At 35.8% G+C, this 24,001-nt stretch overlaps 1 protein-coding gene and 1 long non-coding RNA gene across 7 annotated transcripts in view; one reads left to right on the forward strand and one right to left on the reverse strand.

Moving 5' to 3' along the window:
* The window catches only part of TBC1D19 (TBC1 domain family member 19), a 207,030-nt gene that overhangs the window by 115,746 nt on the left and 67,283 nt on the right, over positions 1-24,001 (forward strand). For all 4 annotated transcript variants that reach the window (XM_077136549.1, XM_077136550.1, XM_077136551.1 and 1 more), the window contains 3 exons: positions 10,848-10,886; positions 12,198-12,310; positions 20,810-20,884. In XM_077136549.1, the coding sequence (XP_076992664.1) occupies positions 10,848-10,886; positions 12,198-12,310; positions 20,810-20,884 (227 nt within the window). The remainder of the gene's footprint in view (positions 1-10,847; positions 10,887-12,197; positions 12,311-20,809; positions 20,885-24,001) is intronic.
* Positions 12,130-24,001, reverse strand: part of LOC143663113 (uncharacterized) — a 51,463-nt gene continuing 39,591 nt past the window's right edge. For all 3 annotated transcript variants that reach the window (XR_013165808.1, XR_013165809.1, XR_013165810.1), the window contains exons 3-4: positions 12,943-13,027; positions 12,130-12,305 (exon numbers count right to left, since the gene is read on the reverse strand). This is a non-coding gene — a long non-coding RNA (uncharacterized LOC143663113). The remainder of the gene's footprint in view (positions 12,306-12,942; positions 13,028-24,001) is intronic.

The raw sequence follows: 24,001 nt of genomic DNA on the forward strand, positions 1-24,001 counted from the left end.
GGTTTCGTCTTTTGTACATGTTGGAGAAGACTTGACCATTATCTCTTCAATTATTACTTCCATCCATGTTCATTCCTTTATGATTATATGTATCATTTGACTTCATTACATATAGCACATATTTCTTCCGTCATTTGCATTCTTTTAATCTCTCTGTGCTTTATATTGAGCTATACATGCACTTGTTACTCCCGTCTTCTTTTTGCTCGTTACCTGGTTTTTAATCGATATGTCGTATTCTGAATTTCACATATCAGATTTTGCATTACCTGATTATCCATTAAAAATTGATTCTGACTTTCAGTTGAATTTCCCTATCTCTTTTTCCATTCAGCAAATTTTACTTATGTTTTACTTAATATGTTATTCAGAGCTACTTTGATATTTTTCTGGTAATTCTGTTTCTGGTATCATAAGTGGCTTGGCTTATATCTTGTAGCATTTTATGCTCTCTCACAGTAATCTTTTCATCTGAAATATTCCCTCCAAAGACCAATCATGAGCCTAAATTAATTATGAAAGTCAATGTGCTCAACTTAATCCAATTAAACTTAATTGTAAGATCCCTATATTCCTAATCATACTCACCTTAGGGACATTTTACCTGCATGTTTTTAAACAGGTTTTCCAATCCAAATTATTTCACAAGTGACTCTCAGAGGACTTTGTAGGTATAGGAAGACCGGGGGAAATCGTATTTAGACCATTAAACTAAATGTCTGTGCCAAACCTCATAATGATATCTGGGCTGCTCAGATAGCTCCATGATAATGCAGACAATTCTGCCAAAGAGAGTGGCAGATGAACAAACTACAGAACTGACTGATCACAAAAGCTCAACCCCACAGAGCTTTATATGAAACCATAATAAAAGCATTAAGGGTGGGCCACGGTGGCTCAGCAGGCAGAGTTCTCATCTGCCATGCCAGAGACCCAGGTTCGATTCCTGATGCCTGTCCATGCAAAAAAAAAAAAAAAAGGAAGAAATGAAAAGAAAAAAGAAAAGCATAAAAATAAACTCTAAACCTAAATCATGAGTGTTCAACCAGTATCTAAAGAAATTTCATGCAAGCGCACTGATATAGGTCACAGTCAGGAGACAGATTGCACTATTTTCTTTAATGTGCAAGTGTAAATATTTCTTGATTTAGAAATAAAAAACAGTAGCATTTCAATAGAAATGGAAAATTGTGCAATTCAATTACTTCCTTTCATATTTATGGAAACAGAAAAGGAGATAGGAGTTAACATTTACCTAAAAGTTACCTGGCTAGTAAATGGCAGAGCCAAAGTTGAGCCATATTTTCTATATTCTATACTTTCCACTACAGCACACAGACAGTTAAAAAAAAAGGTATATACAACACACTAATGCAAACTTCCTATTTTGGGAGAAAGTAATTTGCTAAGTAGAATCACTGGTAGGTTTATCTACCGTTATGTAGTAAGTTAACATCAACATGTGTCCATCATAAACATGAAAATTATCAGCTCAGCCTATGAAAATCAAATGTGCACTTTAAATAATTGACCATTCCCAAGAAATAACTATTGTTAGAAATCTTAAAGAATGTGAGTTCCATAATAACCTTTGTAAAAGTAACTCCCTGTGCTCATGAAATAGCAATACTAGAGCTGGAGTTGAACTCTGATTTTTCTGAGTCCTGACCATTCCATAAACACAAAGGAAATAAGATGAAGTTCAGTAGTTATGCGCTGATATCAGGTCATTCTAATTATTCAAAATGGGAGAACACCCAACACCTCCTTTTCTCCTTCACTCCAAGCCTACTCATCAGAAATCCTGTATGGAGTGTGCCTCATCTTTCTACCCTACCTGCACTGGTGAAAAACTGGAGAAGAGAAAAACCTAGAACAATCCAATAATGCACTCCTCTCAACTTCAGGAGAAACTGCATGCAGAGGCAGACAGCTGTAAATTATTTGCTTATGTCACTGAAACTCTCAGGTCTGGTATGATTCCCCATTTGTGTTCCTGCCCCCACTGTGCTCCAAGCACCCCATCCCGAACCCCCTACCTACACATCCCCAACCCACTCTCCTGCCCCATCCCCACCAACCTCTCCCATGCAAGCGTACACTCTCACTCCAACTCTCCTGAGACCTGGGCACCCACGTCCAATACTCATCCCCCCCCCTCCCTCCCTGCCCCCTGCAGATGCTCACCTGCGCATCTGGGCTGCAAATGCTCACCTGTACATCAGGGCTATGCCTGCCCCCAGCCCACAAAGGCACATGTACACACGCATATCCTTCTTGACCCAGCACCCACACATTGACACCCCACCTGCTCGACCCCTACACCCACCCCACTGGCCCTGTACAATTGCATACCCTCACACCACCCCCACAGCTCTGGGCAGGCACTCATTTGCACATCTGGGCCACATGGGCCGGAAACCCACACAGTTGCCCCTGAGCTCTCTGCATGTGCACACCAGGGCCTGTTCTGAGACCCATTCATGCACACAATCAAATACTGTCCACCTGGACACCCACACCTTGATGAACTGACTTCTCAATCTCTGAACACCGTCCCCACTGCCCCCTGCATGTGCACACCTTTGCACCACTCCCTGGCAAAAGTGCACCACTCCCTGGCAAAAGTGCCCCGCTCTTACAAACAGGAGATGATTACATGTGCATCTGTGCCACACGGCCCCGAGCCTGCACACGTATATACCCCAGCCACACCCCTGCACCTATGAACCTGCGCCAGGGCCCTGCCCACCCCAGAACACCCACCTGTGAAGCTAACCTGCAGTTTGTGCACCAACCCTGCACATGCATGCATCCACATATCAGCCCCCTATACCACCACTGCTATGTAGAGACGACCCTGGCCCTGCCTTCCCGGTGCCCCGACCTCTGTGCCCCACACCCTGATACCCACAACATCCACACTCCAAATGCCCACCCACATCCTGCCCATGGAGCAGCTGCATGGAGCACATCCACACAGCCCTTCTCTACCTCCCACCATATCCTACCTGTGTCCCCCATGCCATACTGTGCTCCTGTACTCCAAGGCCTGCCCGAGCTGCACATTCCTCCCACAGCCCCCCAGCACACCTCTACAACCCATGCACTGCACCCCACACTCATGGGCATGAGCAAAACATACCTGGCCTGTGCCTATACTTGTGCCACGACCTGTCACTGCTGTATTGTGCCTTGCCAGGCCCTACATCCTTCTTGACACCCATTTGCAAATACAAAGCTTTAGACTACTGAAGTAAATCAACTTCCAAACTAAACCTATCAGGATGTTTACATGCCTCAAAGGCCACAGAAAATCACAAAGCATATGAAGAGGCAGAGAAATATAGCCCAGTCTAATGACCAAACACCAGAGGAGAAACAGACTTCAAAACAACTAATCAAAGAAATTCATATAAAAAATCTGCTAAATAAAATCAACAGATGGCTAATGACTTAAAGGAGATCAGGAAGAGACTAGAAGAAGATAAAGAGGAATTTGAAAGAATAAATAGAAAAATAGCAGATATCACAGAGATTAAAGATGCTGTAGACCAAATAAAAAATATACTAGAGACACACAACAGCAGATTTGAAGAGGCAGAAGAAAGAATAAGTGAACTAGAAGACCGAACAACTGATTTAAAACACACAAAAGAGCAAATGTCTAAAAAAGATGGAAAAGGTGGTGCGATGGTGGTTCAGCAGCAGAATTCTTGCCTGCCATGCCAGAGACCTGGGTTCAATTCCTGGTGCCTGTCCATGACAAAATAAAAAAGAAAAAGAATGTGAAGGAGACACCCTGGTGACATGGGAGATCAACAATTCCATCCTGACCAAAAGGGGAAAAAAAAGTATAAATAATTAAGTATCAGTGGCAGAGAGAGTTCAAATAGAGTCGAGAGGCTACACTTGGAGGTCAGTCTTATACAAGTTTCAGTTAGACATTGCTACCTATCAAACCCCAATCAAGACCATTCCAGCCAATCCTAAAGAATGCTTAGGGCAATATATAAGATTCCATAAAGGTTCCATACACTGGTGTAACTTTTCAAAAACCTAAAACCTCCAGATGGGTCCATGTCTGTATAAGCCCTGAAACCTAGAAGGCCCAGCCTCTCCAGAGCATCAGATAGTTCCATCTTCCTACCCAGTGACAGACTCTTCCAACATGTAAAAGTTGGAATGGCCATAGCCCAAACGCCCCTAAAGAGAGCGATAGAAAGATCAAAGGTGATGGTAGAGTTATACAGAAAAGATAGAATTTAACAAGTGAATATGATTGCTGAATCATTAAATTGATATCTCTTTTAGTCTCCAGTATCTTAGAGCAGCTAGAAGTAAAAACCTAAATTGTGGAATTGTGACCCATGTCAAACTCTGAAATATGTTCTACAATTAATTGTGGTGCTGTGCTTTGAAATTTATTGCTTTGTAGCAAGACAGCCTGAGTTAAAATTCTATTTGGAGCTTCCCAGCACTTTGAATTTGGGCATATTATGTAAATTTTCTGTGTCTCAGTACCCAAACCTGTAAATGAAAATTATAAAATAGCACCTGGCTCCTGGAATTATTGTGAGGATTGATTGGGTTCATATATGAAATCCATCTTTACACACACAAGTACCCAGTGGATAATAACTCTTTGTTTGATTATGGTAAACATTATGGTAGGTGTAAAACTGAAAGGGTGTTTATAAATAAGATATCAGAGAACCATCCAAGTTTTCCTCTCCATTAATTAATGACTAAGACTTTTCTTAGTCTTAGTTTTCAAAGAATGAGAAACATTAAAGAAGCAGATGGATAAGCACTTACATCAGAGTGACAGAAGAGAGTTTGGAGAAATATGAAATAGACTGGGTTTCCAAACAAAGACACAATCAGATAGTTATTAGAAGCAGAGAGTAGGAAACATTATTCTGTGTTGAAACCCTGGTAAGGATTAGGGACTGGTGAATACATAGGTAAAAAACATAGCCCTAGTCTTGGCAGAGGTGTAGTTGAAAAAATGGCAGGTAATATTCAGTATGATATTTGCTATAATTATATGTAAGGGACAGTTGGAGCAGTGAGAAATCCACTGAAGTCTACCTGAAGAAGACTGATAATCTCCTAGTTGAAGTAATCTTTGTTCTCTGTACTGTTCAAAGCATGCCTACTAAAAATTGGTTTAAATTAGTATTCATCCAATGAGATTGGTTTTAGTAGTAAATCAAGCTTGGACTATTGCCTGACTTGAGAACTGCTAGGCAACAGTATTACTGGAAAGAAGAATGAGGTCATATATAACTAATTTTCCTTAGAATTCGCTGTTATTTTATTTTTACTCTATGTCTGTTACTTTGGCTAAATTGAAAATGCAATGCTGAATACATGAAAATGTTGGTAATACTTATGTTTGGCTGGAAGGCAATTTTTTATTATTGTGTAACATGTATACAAAGCAAAGAAATAAAAAAGCAGTAATTTTCAAAGCACTTTTCAAAAAGTGGTTACAGGATAGATCCCAGAGTTTGTCATGGGCTACCATATAATCCTCTCATATTTTTCCTTCTAGCTGCTCCAGAATATAGGAGGCTAGAGGGCTTAAATATTTTTTTATCATCACAATCTACTTTTTTTTCCTTCTTTTTTTGTGAGCAATAACATATATACAAAAAAGCTGTAAATTTCCAAGCACGGCACCACAATTAGTTGTAGAACATATTTCAGACTGACATTAGTTACAATTTCACAATTTTAGGTTTTTACTTCTAGCTGCTCTGAAATATTGGAGACTAAAAGAAATATGAATTTGAATTTAATGATTCAGCATTCATATTAATTTAAGTCCTATCTTCTATGTATAATTCCACCATCACCTTTGATCTTTCCATACCTCTCATTGGCATTGTTTGGGCTGTGGCAATTCTAAATTTTTTATATTGGAAGGGTCTGTCACAAATATGGGGTAGGGAGGTGGAACTATCTGATGTTCTGGAGAGCCTGGGCTAGGTTTCAGGACTTATCTGGACCAGGGTCTCATCTGGAGGTTGTAGGATTCTGGAAAGTTACTCTAGTGCCTGGAACCTTTGTGGAATCTTATATATTGCCCTAGATGTTCTTTAGGATGGCTTGAATGGTCCTGGTTGGGAGTTGGCAGGTTATGATAGGTAGCAAGGTCTACCTGAAGCTTGCGTAAGAGCAACCTCCAGAGTGGCCTCTCGACTCTATTTGAACTCTCTCTGCCACTAATACTTTATTAATTATGTTTCTTTCCCCCATTTGGCCAGGATGTAATTGTTGATCCCATGGTGCCAGGTTTGGATTCATCCCTGGGAGTCCTCTCTGACATCGCCAGGGAGATTTTCACCCCTGGATGTCATGCCCCACGTAGGGAGGAGGGCAATGATTTCACTTGCAGAGTTGGGCTTACAGAGAGTGAGGCCACATCTGAGCAACAAAAGAAGTCCTCCAGAAATAACTCTTAGGCATACCTATAGGTAGTCTAAGCTTCTATGCTACCTACATAAGCTTCACAAGAGTAAGCCTCATGATCGAGGGCATGGTCTATTGATTTGGGTGTCCCTAAAGTTTGACAATGTCAGGGGATTCCCTGATGGATAGGTTTAATACTTCCATAGTCTTTCTACCCTCCCCCAAGGGACTTTCCAATACTTTTTGATGATCTGGTTAATATATTCTAGGATATTTCCAGGCCTTACAATAATCTATACAGGATTAAGGGGCCTCTTTCTCATTCTGTGCTCTCTGTATTTCAGTTGTTCAAATGAGCTATACAGATAGATTGAATTAGATTATGCACTATAGAAAATTTCAGTTCCAGATCAAATAAACCTTTCTTCCATTGTTCTCAAAGAATATGTGTGGTTCTAAAATATAGACACTGTCTTTCTTACCCCTGTGTTCCAAATTACTTTAACCCCAACCTGTTCAACTTCATTCTTATCTCTAAATATCAGGTTATACATATAAAGCAGCCTCTCAAAATCCAGAAATAATAATCACCACTCCGGACTTAATATGTGTGCTCTAAAGGCTTACAATCTAAGCCCTGTTTTCTTATAAGCATTTTCTAAAAGTGACCATACCATTGTTGTTTTTTTGTTTCTGGATTATTTTGTCTCACCAAATGTCCCACATGTTCATTCACATCGTTGCATGCCTCATGACATTGTTCCTTTTTGTAATAGCACAGCCTTAGTTCATAAATATACACTATTGTTCGCCATTGTACTTCTCCGTCAGTGCCTCCTTCAGCCACCTGCATTCATTGGGCATCATGTAGAGAGCCCAAAGTCCAGTCCATCAACATTCTCAATTTTAGATAATTTCATTGTTCCCAAGAGACAGAAAACCAGTAAACACACCCTCACCAAATAGGAGATCTAAACCTCCTCTTAACTCTTGTCCCTCACCCCATTATTTACCTCTGCTATTGCTGTGGTAGTGCTAATGGTTTCCTTTTGAACATAGCTCATAGCATGCAATAGCAGTTTCCCCCCGTCCCCTGGACTTAAACACTCTTTATTACAAAAATCATATCTTTGAAGTAATTCTTATAAGAACGTATTTCTAGTGTGAATCAGCAAAACACGTAGGTCTATACAACCCCTTTCAATCTTGTTCGTCTTCAATATGGTAATATTACTTCTAGACCCCTAGAGAATCACCTTTGCTCCTATCTATTCTGGAAGGCAGGTTTTATACTTAGGATTAAATTTGTGTGAATTTAAAGAAACCATACAATTTGTGCTCACTTTAGAACCTCTCTGTGTGTTTTCTGTGTTCTGTCATTGTTATTCAGTTATGATCATGAATAATTGAATAACACCCATCAATATATAAAGGGTGTTTTATATTAAAAAATCAGGAAAAGACAGAATTCTTACTTAACAGCAATAAAAAAAAAACTAAACATATCCATTATTCCTACTGAGTTTGACAAGTATGCATTTAAAGATGCACACACAACCTCTCTATATACCATGGAAGCCATTATATTAGAAGGATGGGCAAGATTAGCATTCTTTCATAAGACTTTACAATATAATAGGCTCACATATCTGATACTATTTGTTTGAATATACGTACTAATGAATCTTCTTTGGTTAGATTCTGCTAAATAGATGTTTTCTATAGCTTGTTACTTTTAAAAGAACAAAGCCTGTACAATTTGAGGAACTCCCCAAAACTTCACTTGATTGTTGTCCAATCTGCTCACCTAATTACTTTAGAGATATTAGGAATAGAATAAAATTAAACAATTAGGGTTCTCTGCTTCAGATATTCAGATATTTCTGTATCTGCTTCAGATATAGAAACCAGCTTTATGGATTATTTTTTTAATTCTAAACAAATATTCTCTTCCACTGAAGATGTATCAAACATACATTCATCTTTCTTTTTTGAGAAAAGGCTATTGATTTTATCTCAGTGCTGAAATATTATATACTAAAACTAGATTATATGTATCTATACATTATATATTTTATATTATATATACTTAGGTATCAAAACTAGCTTTTAAAAATTTTCCAGTTAATAAAAAACTAGCTACCTTTATTATTCATTATTGGGAGTAATAGCTTAGTTTGGCCTTCATTTACAGATCCTTGAATTACCCACATTCTGCCTTGGTCTATCCATCCCTCCCCATTCTAGCAACCTCTGTCCCCTTTCTTTCTTCTCAAGAAATGTTAACAAATGGGAACTACAAGTACAGTAACATTTTATATTTATTTGGGCTAAAGGTGAACATCACTGAACCGACTTTCTGGAAATCTATTGAAATTATAGCTCAGGATAGGTGTCTCCTTCCCTCTATGCCCACATCCCATCACCAACAGACACTGAGCCATACTGAATAAGAACTCCAAAGTGCTGGTCAGAAGACAAGCAAGTGCCAAGATTGCCAGGATACCCAGACTTACTTACTAAGACAGTCAACGTGTAATTTTATGACCTTTAACACAAAATTACTTCATTTATTAAAAAAGGTTGTCTAATCACTGTATAGGAATCTAACCAATCGAACTAGTAGTTCCTCTCTTCTAAGGAGGAAAGGAAGTTGGAAAGATTGTTCTCTCTAGGAAGGGGAGAAGAGCCAAATTTTCTCCCTCATGTCTTCATAATCCTTTTTCATCTGTTTTAATTTTTAAGTAACTGTTATAGAAGTATAACATGCGTACTGAAAAGTATTCAAATCTTAAGTGTAGGGATCGGTAAATTTCTACAAAGTGAACATGTTCATATAATCTCAAACCAGATCAAGAAACAGAATATCACCAGTATCACAGGAACCCCCACAGTTAACCAGTATCTTGACTTTTATCAACAGTTTTGCCTATTTGTATTTTATAGAAATTGAATCATACAGTGTGTATTATTTTGTGCCTGGCTTCTTTTGCTTAATGTTGTTTGTGAAATTCACAGAGATGTGTGTAGTTATAAATAATTCCTACTCATTGCTCTTTTGTAATTTACTGTATGAAAATACCATAATTTATCCATTCTACTGTTGATGGTTATTTGAGTTGTTCCCAATATTTAGTTATTACCAGTATTACTGCTATGAATATTCTTGTACATATCTCCTGGTGCACATATGTACACATTCCTGAAGGCTATATACCTAACAATGAATTGCTGATTGATACAGGATATGCATATGGTCAGTTTTAGTAGATATGTTTTCCAAAGTGATTGTACAATTTCCAAGCCTATCAGCTTTGTAGGAGAGGTCCATTTGCTCCATGTCCTTTGTGCTTAGAATTGTCAGTCATTTTCACTTTTGCCATTGTGGTGCATATGTAGCTTACAATGGTTTCAATTGCATTTCCCTAATGACTAATGTGATTGAACCTTTTTATATGTTTCATTGGCCCCTTGGATCTCCTTTTTGGTGAAGAACCTTGTTCAAGTCCTTTGCCCATTTATGTCAGGAAGTTTTCTATTTTCCTAATTTATTGACTTACCAGGAATTCTTTATGTATTCTGGATACAAGACCTTTGCTGGATATCTGTATCTATAGATAGATAGATAGATAGATAGATAGATAGATAGATAGATAGATAGATAGATAGATAAATAGATAGATAATTACAAATACCTTCTTTTACTTGGTGGCATCTTTTTTTTTTTTGTATGCTGTGTAGTGGGGGTCACATTTCATTACTTTTCCATGTGACTGTCCCATTATTGCAGCACCATTTGTTGGATTATTTTTTTTGGTCGGGGAGAAATGCGTGGGCCAGGAATCAAACCTGGGTCTCCCACATAGTGGTGTCTTTTGATGAACAGCAGTTTGTTTGTTCTTTAAATTTTAATATTATCTAGACTTTTCTAATAGTTTTTTCTTTTATGATTGGCACTTTTAAAAAATCTTTGCCTCCTTCATGCAATCTTTTTAAATAGCTTTTGAATAATGGGATTTTTATCTATATAGTATTAAGCCTTTAATATACTTTAACAGCGGTTTGGAAGTAGAGCTTTGAAAATTAAACTGTCAGGGTTTTTTTGTAAGTAAAAAAATCAAAGATGAGTGGACACAAACATTTTTATGGTATGACAAGATATTCTGTTTTACTTCATAAGGGGAAGTTACTTTATCAATTTTTATTCTGATTAAACTTAACTAATTTTTAATGTCTATAAACTTGAACAGCTTAGAAAAAAACATTTTTCTATAGATAAAGTAAATATGCTTATAGTTTTCTGTAGATTTATCAAGTTTTAAAAATAATTAAAACTATCAATACCAGAAAAAAATGTACCTAATATTATTCTAAATGTAGTTGATCACATTTATGTCTAATAATTTATTTTCTTTTAACATTTTTAGAACTTTTTGAAAATGAGCATGTATGTATTGGGCAAAAGGGTAAGCTTTTGATTATATTTATTATAATTTCTGGAAAAAAAACCCAGATAGTCCTAAATAAATGTCTGCATTACATACCCCAACTGAACTTTTCTCTCTGAAAAGTTAAAAACTTAAAGAGGAGTAATATTTTGCCTTATAGATATTTTAATGACTATCTTTATAGAGAGGGGAAATGTATCATTTAAACTTTATCAATAAATGTCAGGTAAAGAAGTATACAGCTGGCTCACTAAAAAGAAAATAATAAATGCAGACACACATAGCTCAGAGATGCTACCTTAATTCATTCAGCAGTAGAATTTCATTTTTAAATCAAAGAGGCAGGTTCCCTCTCTGATGCACCTGTACACTTCTCCTTAGTTGTTAATAGGAATATGTTCCTACAGCAACAAAAAATGTAATGGTATGACTTCCTGATGAATGTTCACGATGGTAAGACTTAATAACCCATGTAGCGCTATGTTTTTTGTGGAATAATTTTAGCCTGTCTTTTAAAGATTTTTCCTTGTTTTTATAAATCCCATTTTGATTTGAAATACAGAGTTCAAGATAAGTCTTTGTGTCAGAAAGAAACACTTCTATTAGATAAACATTAGAAGTTGTCTAGTATGTCTTTTTCTCCACCCATCCCCCCCTTTTTACCTTTTGTTCCATACTGAATAGCTGCTATTTTTATTAAAGAAAATGAAAGCAAAAGGATAATATGTTAATTTTGTGCACTTTGCTGCTTAAGAATAATTTTTGGCTTTCTTAAAAAAATTAAGGTTTTTTTTGTTTTAACTTCTTTTAAAAATCCCTTTTCTATTGATTTTGGTAGTTAATAAGTCATTAATAGAATGGATATCTTGCATCCTTATATATTATAATTATTCTTAGTCATGCTACTTTATGTACTGTAATATTAGAATATTAGTGGGTTTGTAGAATATGCATAATACATTTAGAGTTTCTATAGATATGACTTTGCTTGATCATGGAATCCAAAAATTATTATATCTGTACTAGTTTCACATCCATGGAGCGATAATGAAAGTTTACCTACATTAGAATGCTTTTACCAGGCTAAGTAGGAGGTAGGGTTGCTTAAGGCTTGAAACTTGTAGAGCTATAAATAGGGCCACATCAGGATCCAGAAAGTAAAAGAATGTTATCAAAATATGGTATGATTATGTTAGATATAAAGACAATGAAAGATTATTTTATGTATGAGAATTATTTTATGAAAAAAATCTTCCAAAAAGATTTTTAAAGTTTTTATTGTTATTTCTTCATGAATTTTCTGATGAGATTTTCGTTTACTTTTGACAGTTCTAGCAGAACAAGATAGTGCTGCTGCTCAACAGTATATCAGACAAGGAAGTCCCACAGCACTGAGAGCTGAGCTGTGGGCTCTCATTCTGAATATTTCCAGTCAACCTGAGGTAAGGAGAAAAAAAAATTTGTCAAATTTGAGCTATTGATATTTATTTTTCAAAATCAATTATTCAAAATAGAAATACTTTTGTTTCTTAGTTTAACGTTTACCACCACTTCCCATTTTATTTTCAAATTCCTTGTAGTTTTTGGATTCTGAGACAAGCTTAACATAGAATTTGATCAATGTGTGCTCAATGTTGAATTTTTTGTTATTAATAATTCATTAAATAATGTGAGTATGCAAAGGACAATAAGTAAAATTTTAAGAAATGGAGTCTGACAATTTAGAACAGTGAGGATATTTTACTAATGTGAAATAAAAAGAGGAAACTCAATATAAGTGAGTGAATTCTTTGTCCCTGCAGTTACTTTTGAAATACGCAATATTTTTATGGTTCTAAAAAATTTCAGATTATGTGGGAATATTATTTTTTTAAGAACATTTTATTCTAGGAAATATAATGAATATGAAGAGAAATCACCAATAGACAGATAATAGAGTCAATAAAGAATATTATGTAAGATTGATTTTTTTTGATATAGTCTTAGAAAAAAAATTTGGGAGGGAGGGCTTAAGCCTAGTAATCATATAAGTCATCTTTTGAAAGATTTTAATAAATGGCAAACTAATAGTTACCTAGCATAGTAGTTTCCCTGGTGGCATGGGAGATGATTCCCAGGCATGAGTCTGGCCCTGGTACCGTGGGATTAACAATGCCATCCTGACCAAAATGGGTAAAAGAAGTGTAGCCAATAAGATATCAATGACTGAGAGAGTTCAAATAGAGTCAAGAGGCTACTCTAAAGGTCACTCTTACGCAGGCTTCAGTTACACACTGCTACCTATCGTAGCTTGTAAAACCCCAACCAAAACTACTCCTGCCAATAAAGAACACATAGGGCATTATATAGATTCTACAAAGATTCCGTGTACTAGGGTAACTTTCCAGAAACTGGATGGGTCCCTGGACCAGATAAGTCCTGAAATGTAGAGGGGCAGCCTCTCCAGAACATCAACTAGCTCTATCCCCCATCACATATTATCGATAGACCCTTCCAACATGAAAAACTTAGAATGGGCTTGGCCCAAATACCCCTAAAGAGCTGGAGTCAACATTCCATCAACACTCTCAATTTTAGATGATATCATTGTTCCCAAGAGAAAGATAACCGAAAAACACACCCTCATCAAATAGAAAATCCAAACCTCCCCTTAACTCTTGTCTCTCCCCCCATTATTTACCCCTGATGTTGCTGAGGTATTATTGATGTTTTCCTGTTAAACATAGCCCATAGCATGAAATAGGAGTTTTCCCCTTATACTCTGAACTTAATACACTCGTTGTACAAGATTCCATCTTGTCATGTGCTTTAGGACGTCATATTTTCTTACTACTGCATAATATTCCATGTATGCAATATGTATGTATACAAATATACACACTACATTTTGTTAATCCACTCATCTGTTGATGGGCACTTGGATTATTTCAATCTTTTGGTGATTGTGAATAATGCTGCTATGAACATCAATGTGCAAATGTCTCTTTATGTCACTACTTTATTTTTTATCATTGTAAAGCCTGTGTGTCACTACTTTCAGCTCTACTCAGTATATACTGAGTAGTGGTATTGCCAGGTAATAGGGCAACTCAATATTTCGTTTTCTAATGAGGAACCTCCAGACTGTCTCCCATAGCAGCTGTACCATTATACATTCCCACCAGCAGTGCATAACTGTCACAATATCTCCACATCTTTTCTAACATTTGTAGTTTCCTGTTTCTTTAATGGCAGCCATTCTTATAGGTGTGAGGTGGTATCTCATTGTAGTCTTAATCTACATTTCCCTTATAGCTAATGAAAATGAGCATCTCTTCATGTGCTTTTGAGCAATCTGTATTTGCTCTTCAGAAAAATGCCTATTCATATCATTAGCCCCTTTTATAACTGGGTTGTTTGTTCTTTTGTTGTTGAGTTCTATGGTTTCTTTATGTGTACAGGATATCAAACCTTTATCTTATGTGTTATTTCCAAATGTTTCTTCCCATTGAGTTGGATGCCTCTTCACCTTTTTGACAAAGTTTTTTTGTGGCACAAAAGCATTTGATTTTGAAGAGTTCCCATTTATCTGTTTTTTCTTTTGCTACTTGTGCTTTGGATGTAAAGTGTAGGAAGCTACCTCCTATTACTAGGTCTTGAAGATGTTTCCCTACATTTTCTTTTAGGAGCTTTATGGTACTGGTACTTATATTTAGGTATTTGATCCAATTTGAGTTAATTTTTGTATAGGGTGTAAGGTAAGGTTCCTCTTTCAGTCTTTTGGCTATTGATATCCAGTTCTTGCATACCCATTTATTCGAAAGACTATTTTTTCCCAGTTCAGTGGATTTGGGGCCTTATTAAAGATCAATTGACCACAGATTTGGTGGTCTATTTCTGTGTTCTCAATTTGATTCCATTGGTCAGTGCTTCTATTTTTGTGCCAGTACCACTGTGGCCTTATAATAAGTTTTAAAATCAGGAAGTATTAATCCTCCCACTTTGTTCTTCTTTTTTAGGATGCCTAGCTATTCAGGATTTCTTTCTCTTCCAGAATAATTTAATAACTAGCTTTTCCAAGTTTTCAATGTACGTTGTTGGAATTTTGATTGGTTCTGCATTGAATATGTACATCAATTTGGGTGGACTTGACATCTTAAGCACATTTAACCTTCTATCCATGAGCAAGAAATTCCTTTCCCCTTATTCAACCTTAGCAAGGTTGACATTAAGAAGAAGAGAGAGGATGCAAATAAATAAAATCAGAAATGGAAGAGGAGACAGAACTACTGACCCTGCAGAAATAAAGAAGGTAATGAGAGGATACTATGAACAACTTTATACTAATAAACTAGACAACATAGATGAAATAGAGAACTTCCTAGAAAGACATGAACAGCCAACATTGACTCAAGAAGAAATAGACAACTTCAACCAACCAATCACAAGTAAAGAAATTGAATCAGACATTAAGAAGCTCCCAAAAAAGAAAAGTCCAGGGCCAGATGGCTTCACATGCAAATTCTACCAAGCATTTAAGAAAGAATTAGTACCAATCCCACTCAAACTCCTCCAAAAAATTGAAGAAGAGGGAAAGCTACCTAATTCATTCTGTGAAGCCAACATCACCCTCATACCAAAACCAGACAAAGATACAAGAAAAGAAAATTACAGGTCAATCTCTCCAATGAATACAGATTCAAAAATTCTCAATAAAATTCCTGCAAATTGAATCCAGCAGCACATTGAAAGAATTATACATCATGACCAAGTAGAATTCATCCCAGGTATGCAAGGACAGTTCAACATAAGAAAATCAATTAATGTAATACACCATATCAACAAATCAAAGCAGAAAAGCCACATGATTATTTCAATTGATGCAGAAAAAGCATTTGACAAAATTCAACATCCTTTCTTGTTGAAAACACTTCAAAGGATAGGAATAGAAGGGAACTTCCTCACCATGATAAGGGGAATATATGAAAAACTCACGGCTAACATTGTCTTCAATGGGGAAAGACTGAAAGCTTTCCCCGTAAGATCAGGAACAAGACAAGGATGTCCATTGTCACCATTGTTATTCAACATTGTTTTGGAATTTCTAGCCAAAGCAATTAGACGAGAAAAAGAAATAGAAGGCATCCAAATTGGAAAGGAAGAAGTAAAGTATCATATAATTTGCAGATGATATGATACTATATGTTGAAAACCCTGAAAAATCCACAGTAAAATTACTAGAGCTAATAAATTAATACAGCAAGGTGGAAAGTTATAAGATCAACACTCAAAAATCTGAAATGTTTCTATACTCTATAAATGAGCAATCTGAAGGGGGATATCAAGAAAAAAAATCCATTTACAATTGCAACCAAAAGAATAAAATATCAATCTTATAATAGGAGGCAGTTTCCTAGATCTTACACCCAAATCATGAGCATTGAAGAAAGAAATAGATAAATGGGAACTCCTCAAAGTTAAATACTTTTGTGAATCAAAGAACATTGTCAAGAAAGTAAAAAGATAGTGTACACAATGGGAGACAATATTTGGAAATGACATATCAGATAAGGGTTTAGTATCCATAATATATAAAGCGATTGCTCAACTTAACAACAAAAAGACAAACAACCAAATTACAAAATGGACAAAAGACATGAACAGATACTTCTTAGAAGAGGAATTACAAATGGCTGAAAGGCACATGAAAAGATGCTCAACTTCCCTGGCCTGTTAGGGAAATGTAAATCAAAACCACCATGAAATATCATCTCACACCCAGCAGAATGACCATTATTAAGAAAACAGAAAACAACAAGTGCTGGAGAGAATGTGAAGAAAGAGGCACACTTATCCAGTGTTGGTGGAAATGTAAAAAGGTACAACTGCTGTGGAAGGCAGTTTGGCGGATCCTCAGGAAGCTAAGTATAGAATTGCCATATGATCTGGCAATACCACTGCTAGGTATCTATTCAGAGTACATGAGGCAAGGACACAAATGGACATTATCATACCGATGTTTATAGCAGCATTATTTATAATTGCAAAGAGATGGATATAGCCCAAGTGCCCATCAACAGAGGAGTGGCTGAACAAGCTGTGGTATATACATACAATGGAATATTATTCAGCTGTAAGACATAATAAAGTTATGAAGTATGTAACAACATGGATGGACGTTGAGGGCATTATGCTGAGTGAGATCAGCCAGAAACAAGCACAAATACTGTATGCTCTCACTGATATGAACTGACATTAATGGATGAACTTGGAGAATTTCAGTTAAGAACAGGGACCATCAGGAGATAGAAATAGGGTAGATTTTGGGTAATTGGAACTGAAGGGATGTAGATTGTACAACAGAACTGATTGTAAAAATTCAGAAATGGATAGCACAATACTACCTAGTTGTAAAACAGTAATGCTAGTACATTGAATGAAACTGAACGTGAGAATGACAGAGTGAGGAGGGTTGAGGCACAAATGAAGGGAAGATAGGTGATAAAAACTGAGATGGTATAATTTAGGATTACCTAGAGTGTACAAGGATAGTGACCAAATGTACAAATTAAAAAATGTTTTTGCATAAGGATGAACAAAGGAATATCAATACTGCAGGGTATTGAAAATATTTTAGAACTTTAACTTACATGTGAGACTAAAGCAAAAAATATTTATTTGGTACAAAATTTATATTTTGACTTGTGCATCTCCTAATATAGCTTATATGACTCTTTAATTGAGCACCATAAGTACATGGAACCTTGAATAGGGCATGAGATTTTGTAAGTTTGTCCAGAGTGATGCCCAGATAAATCTCAGAGTGATTTGAACAGTGAATAAAGAAGTATTTGCAATGTCCCCTTGGGGAAATGGGAGAAAGGGGGAAAATTCATCTTGCCCATTTGGAGAATTCCTCATATTCTCACAAGCAGTGGGGACAACCAAATCAATAGGCTGAGGCCTCAATCTTGGGGTTTGTTCATATGAAACTTATCCCCACAAAGAATAGGCTAAGCCTGCTTATAATTAGGCCTAAGAGTCACCCCCAGAGAACCTCTTTTTTGCTCAGATGTGGCCTATCTCTCTTTCAGCCAACACAGCAAGCAAACTCACTACCCTACCCGTCTCTACATGGGACATGACTCCCAGGAGTGTAAACCTCCCTGGCAATGTGGGACAGAAATCCTGGAACTCAGCATCAAGAGATTGAGAAAACCTTCTCGACTGAAAGGGGGAAGAGAGAAATGAGACAAAATAGATTGTCAGTGGCTGAGAAATTTCAAATAATTGAGAGGTTATCCTGGAGGTTATTCTTATGCATTATATAGATATCCTCTTGCCTGAAACAGTAGAACTGGGTTCCAGTAGCCGTGTTCCTTGAAGATTAATGTATAATGCTATAGCTTTGGCAATGAGATTGTGTGATTGTGAAAACCTTGTATCTGATGCTCCTTTTGTCAATGGTGTGGACAGATGAGTAAAAAATATGGATTAAAAATAAATAAATATAGGGGGAACAAATGTTAAAATAATTGAAGAGATTGAAATACTAGTGATCAATGAAAGGTAAGGGGTATAGAAAAAAATAAGGGGAACAAAGGTTAAAATATATTGGGTAGATGGAAATACTAGTGGTCAATGAGAGTGAGGGGTAAGGGGTATGGTATGTATGAGCTTTTTCTTTTTTCTTTTTATTTCTTTTTCTGGAGTGATGCAAATGTTCTAAAAAATGATCATGGTGATAAATATACTACCATGTGATGATATTGTGAGTCATTGATAGTACACCGTATGTGGAATATTTGTATGTTAAAAATATTCATGTTTGTATGTTGTTTTGGTTTGTCAATAAAAATAAGTGTAGCATATATTAGACTCTTAAAAAAATAACAAAAAAAGCTCCAAACTCCCTAGAGAGAGGGTAATTTATTGTTTGTATTATTATTTGAATTAGATGCTTTTCCTGCCTTTAGGGACTTTTTTCCTAGCCAGAGAGATGGATTCAGTAGATCCAGTGGAAGGTAAATAAAATAGTAAAATAATTTTGCTTTAGTTAAAAAAAAATCAAGACATCATTAATGAGAACTGAGTAAATCTTTTTATTAAAATTAAAATAACTTGAGATAGCCCACATTATCTTTAGGCAAAGAGATCTTTCCCTCAAACCAGACTATTATATAATTCCAGATTAAGGAATCATATTTCAGGAAGTGTAGGATCAGATCCCATCCTGCCAAGGCAGTTACATGTAATAAATATTCCTCTTTGTCCCAGATGGACTTTCCAACAATTTACGCTTGTTTGAGAATATGTCTTCAGAAAGAATCATACAGATTGGTGTATACCAGTGGAGCCAAGCAGCATTTAGATATGGGTGGAGACTAGGGGTAAAGGGCTGAGAGATGACTGAGGGATTCCAAAGGACACAATGACAAATTAAAGCAATAAAATGATATTTCTATTTTTCTTTAACAGCTATGAACCACTTAATCCCTACCTTCTACTTTCATACCCTGACAAACATCAAAAACCTGATGTTAGCTTGATTGCAGTCTCAAATCCCTCCTGTCTCTCCCCCTCCCTACCTCCTTCCCACTTCTTCCTTTCCTTCCTTGTTCTTACCTTTCTTCCTCTTTTTCCCTTCTGGTTTTATTCTCTGTTGAACTGACATTAGCCTAGTCTCATCATTGTACATAGTTAATCATATTTTATAGTATTATAGGACTGAATATTCTAATATAAGAAAACTGACTTCTTTTAGGTACAATATGATTGCTTTTCCTGCCAGAGTGATGTTTATGCTTAAACTTCTTATTTTGTAATAATTTAGCTATTTTTGTATAGATTTTTGTATAGGTCTGGACCCAAGTTTTCTGAGATCAAATCTTAACTAGCTTTGTGACCTTGGGCAGCAAGTTACTTTTCTCTCTCCGGACCTCAGTTTCTCAGATGTAAATGGGAGTAATAATCACTGGCTTATCATTCTGTTCTTATAGGATTAAATGAATTAGCTCATGGAAAGTGGATAAAACAGTGTTTGGCACTGTATTCTCTAAATTAAATTATAGTTCATCAGTCAGTTCAGTCATCTGAATGCCCACCAAATGCCAGATCTTACTCAAGGTGAGATAGGTATATTCATTGAATATCTACTATTGGCCAAGCATGGGAGGTGTAGCAGTGAACAAAACCCCTACTCTTTTAGAGGTTTATAATACTATTAATGATTATTATTTATTAAAGCTTGGTGCAGGAGACCCAGGTTTGATTCCCACTGAATGCACTTCCTCCCCCCTCAAAAAAAAAAAAAATTCAACAAGTGGTGCTGCAATAATGGGGTACTCACAAGGAAAAAGAACAAAATGTGACCCCTACTATATAGCATACAAAAAAAAATTGAGAAAGCATTTTCAATAAACAAGATTGAACAGAGATATATTGCAGCTAATTGTGCTTGAACTATATTGCTTTTTTGTATATATGTTATTTTTTCATAGTTAAAAAATGAATAAATAAATAAAGAGTGCATGCACTCCAATTATAAAAGTTCAAAAAAAGCAAAATGTCTGAATAATAGTTATCCTTATAGGTGAATAGTCAACAATAAGGTGTTACAAAGGGAAGTCTGGGGTACTGATTATGTTCTTTCTTGATCTGGGTGCTGCTTATATATTTTGTAAGAATTCGTTCAGCTATATTTTTAAAATTTGTGCACTTTTATGTATATATTTTTTATTTCAATTAAAAACGTTAAGGCAATGTTTCCCATCTTTGTTCCAAGAACTCTCATACATAAAGAAATGTTATTAGGAGGTTCTTCTATAAGAGAACTGGGCAGGGAGGAATGCATCTTAAAAATATCAAATAAATAATTTGCCTGAAGGCAAAAAAAAATTTTGAGGTTGATTTTATAAATGTGATTATCTTTAATGTTTTGTTTATTTTACTTTTGAATTTAGGATATCTTGTATTATGAGCAGCTCAAGACTAATGTAATACAACATGACCTTCTGGTGGACAGTCTTATTTACAAAGTAAGTAAAATTATGCATAGTTTTTCCATTTCATTTATATCGTTAAATGTTATTGAGAGCCTTCAAAAGTGCAGAGCCTGTACTTTGTACTGTGATGCATGTTAACCTGGAAATGCAATTGTAAATGATTATTATACCTATTAAATTAAGGTTGACCTTAAAAACATGTGTTCTCCATTCAGTGTTCTTTTTTTCCCTTTGGAGCAGTCTTCATGATCTTTTTCTAGTCTCCTATATTTTGATTAAGAGAATGAGAAGCACTTTTTGCACTATAAATTCAAGTTTTTACCCAAATCAAATAAAAAATCAGCTGAAAGGAAAATCAGGCTATGACATTTTTATCTTATCTCCTACTTATTCTCTTCATGTTAGAGTGATTATTTTTTATTTCCTTTAATTTCTATATATGGCTAAACATGTCTCAAGTTTTATAATAGGGATACGTTGAGTTTTTGCCACCAAGCATCTGATAATCAAGTTGGGGGTCAGGTTGTAGGTGCTTTAAGCATTATATAGAATATGACTGATACTGGTGAATAATCAAGCTGTTCTAAAAACTTGGATTTTAAATTTAGGACTTCAGAGATAGAGGAAAAGGGCAGATTATCGCAGGTCCAGAAATGGGGACAAGAAGATTACACATTGAGGACCTGAAGATTTGCCTGGGTAGAAGATGGCCAAGACTAGTAATAACAGCAACAACTGCTAACATTTAATGACTATAAGTACCATACAGTGTTCCCAGTGCTTTACATTGATTATTATTTAATCTTGACAGCTACTTTAAGAGTAGCAGGACATTTAGGGTATAAATGAGAAGTTCATTTTTCCTGGGGAAAAATACTCAAATTCTGCAATATTATACATTAAAAATAACATGATTTATGGGAGAAAATACGGTTGAGGTAAACCACTCAAAACTTTTGCAACTTTGTAACCTCAGTAGGCCATAAAAACAATAATGGGTAGTTTGGGAGATGATTTGGACAGCCCACATAGGCTGCCTCCTCAGGGGCTCTTAAAAATGTAAATGCTAAAATAATGCTGATAGAATTGATGCTCTGGCCAGTTGAGCGCCTGTTAAAGTGAAGCATCTGGGGATATGCCACTCTGGAGAGTGATCTCCAAATGCAAACAGTAACCTTTATTTTCTTAAATACATTTGGAAGGCTATCCTGACCAAAAGGGGAGAAAGAAGTGTAACAAATAGGATATCAGTGGCTCAGAGTTCAGATAGATCCGAAACGCTACTCTGGAGGCTACTCTTAAATGCAAGCTTCAGTTAGACATAGCTACCTATCATAACTTGCCAAACCCCAACCAGAACCAATCCTGCAATCCTAAAGAAAACCTAGGGCATTATATGAGATTCCACAAAGGTTCCATGCACTAGGATCACTTTCCAGAAACCTATCACTTTCAGATGGGTCCCTAGACCAGGTAAGTCCTCAAATGCAGAGGGGCCAGCCTCCAGAATATCTACTAGTTCTATCCCACTATTCCATATTATCTATAGCCCCTTCCAACATGAAAAAGTTAGAATGGGCATAGCCCAAATACCCCTAAAGAGTGAGAGAAAGGTCAAAGGAGAAGGTGGTATTATAACAGAAAAGATAGGATTCAACAAGTGAGTATGATCACTGAATCATATTGATATTTATTTTAGTTTCCTGTGTCTTGGACCAGCTAGTAGTAAAAATCTAAAATTGTGGAATTGTAACCCATGCCAAACTCTGAAACCTGTTCTACAGCTAATTGTTGCAGTGTTCTTTGAAATTTATTGCTTTTTTGTATATATGTTATTTTTCACAAAAAAGACAAAAAATTGATTGTGATGATAAATGCACAGCTGTATGTCGATGCTGTAAGCCATTGATTGTAACTTTGGATGATTACATGGTATGTGAATATATAATATATAGCAATAAAATTGTATTAAAATTTAAAAAATACTTTGGGAAGGGCTCGTCTATACAGCAATTGAGCTGAAGGCTTTTCTTTTACTGCTGCACCACACAATTTCAGTGTTATATTGACATTGTTCCTCTACTTACTAGCCATGTGTGAACTAAGCAAAGATGAGAGTTAAGAGGATATAGTCCTTTGATAAAAGTCTTGAATCTCACCCAAGTTTTACACTAGATTTTTATCACAGGTGCTACTGTTAGCCTTGAGGTAAATGATCACACTCAGTGGGCCAGTTTAACAACAAAATAAGAGCTTTTGAGCTTTAAGGCCTTCAACCTTTTTTCTGTTCAAATAAGTGAAATCTCACAATAGAAGTTGTTCAGAAAAGCAAGAAGTGCTAGAATTAGATTCTCTGTTGCCATTATGAATTTCAGTTCAACTCAGTAAAGAAAAGAAAAGATGTGTTGTGAGAAGAATAAACAGTTTGTGGCTGAGGAATTGAATATCAGTTTTGTTAGAATCAATCCTGACACTGTCCACAGCATCAAAGTTTTTAGGGAATTATCTATCTCGTTATTCTTGTTTTATGCTCTTTGGGCTCTGCTGATCTTGTTGACACACAAACTTTATTAAAGTCAGCCCTTAAGGGAATGAGTATTTTTAAAAATTATTTAGTTTCATTATATTTTCCTATGGTAGTCTCATCTTTAACTGAAAACAAAGTAGAATTATTTTAGTGCTTAAAGGAGTAAATTTAAGAAGGTAGTACTAAATAAAGAAAATCATCAAATCCTCTCTAAATTATTAAGGGTTCTCTCTGAACTGTTCTTTTCACAAATTTACCTTATATCCACATCAACAATTTTCTACCACTTACTACGATATAATAGCCTATACCAGTGTTCCTCAATCTTTTTTCATTTTCATCCCCCCAAAAAAGAAAAATTAAATTAATTTCTAATAAGAAAAATTAAATACTAAATAATAAAATATTGATGGTTAGGGATAAGCTATGGAGGGCTGCAAAGCATTGTAATAATTATTTTGGGCCAGTTTAGAAGCAATATCTTCCTCTTGAGAGTATACATGATCTCTACTTTTGACCATGTTGTTTCCTGATATAGAACACTGGCTCTTTTTTTTTTTCTATTCATCTGTATCTTTGTTTTTCCAGATTTAGCACAAACTCACTATCTCCAGAGTCATCCA

Source organism: Tamandua tetradactyla, chromosome 19 (genome assembly GCF_023851605.1).
Source record: "Tamandua tetradactyla isolate mTamTet1 chromosome 19, mTamTet1.pri, whole genome shotgun sequence".
Classification (NCBI taxonomy): domain Eukaryota; kingdom Metazoa; phylum Chordata; class Mammalia; order Pilosa; family Myrmecophagidae; genus Tamandua; species Tamandua tetradactyla.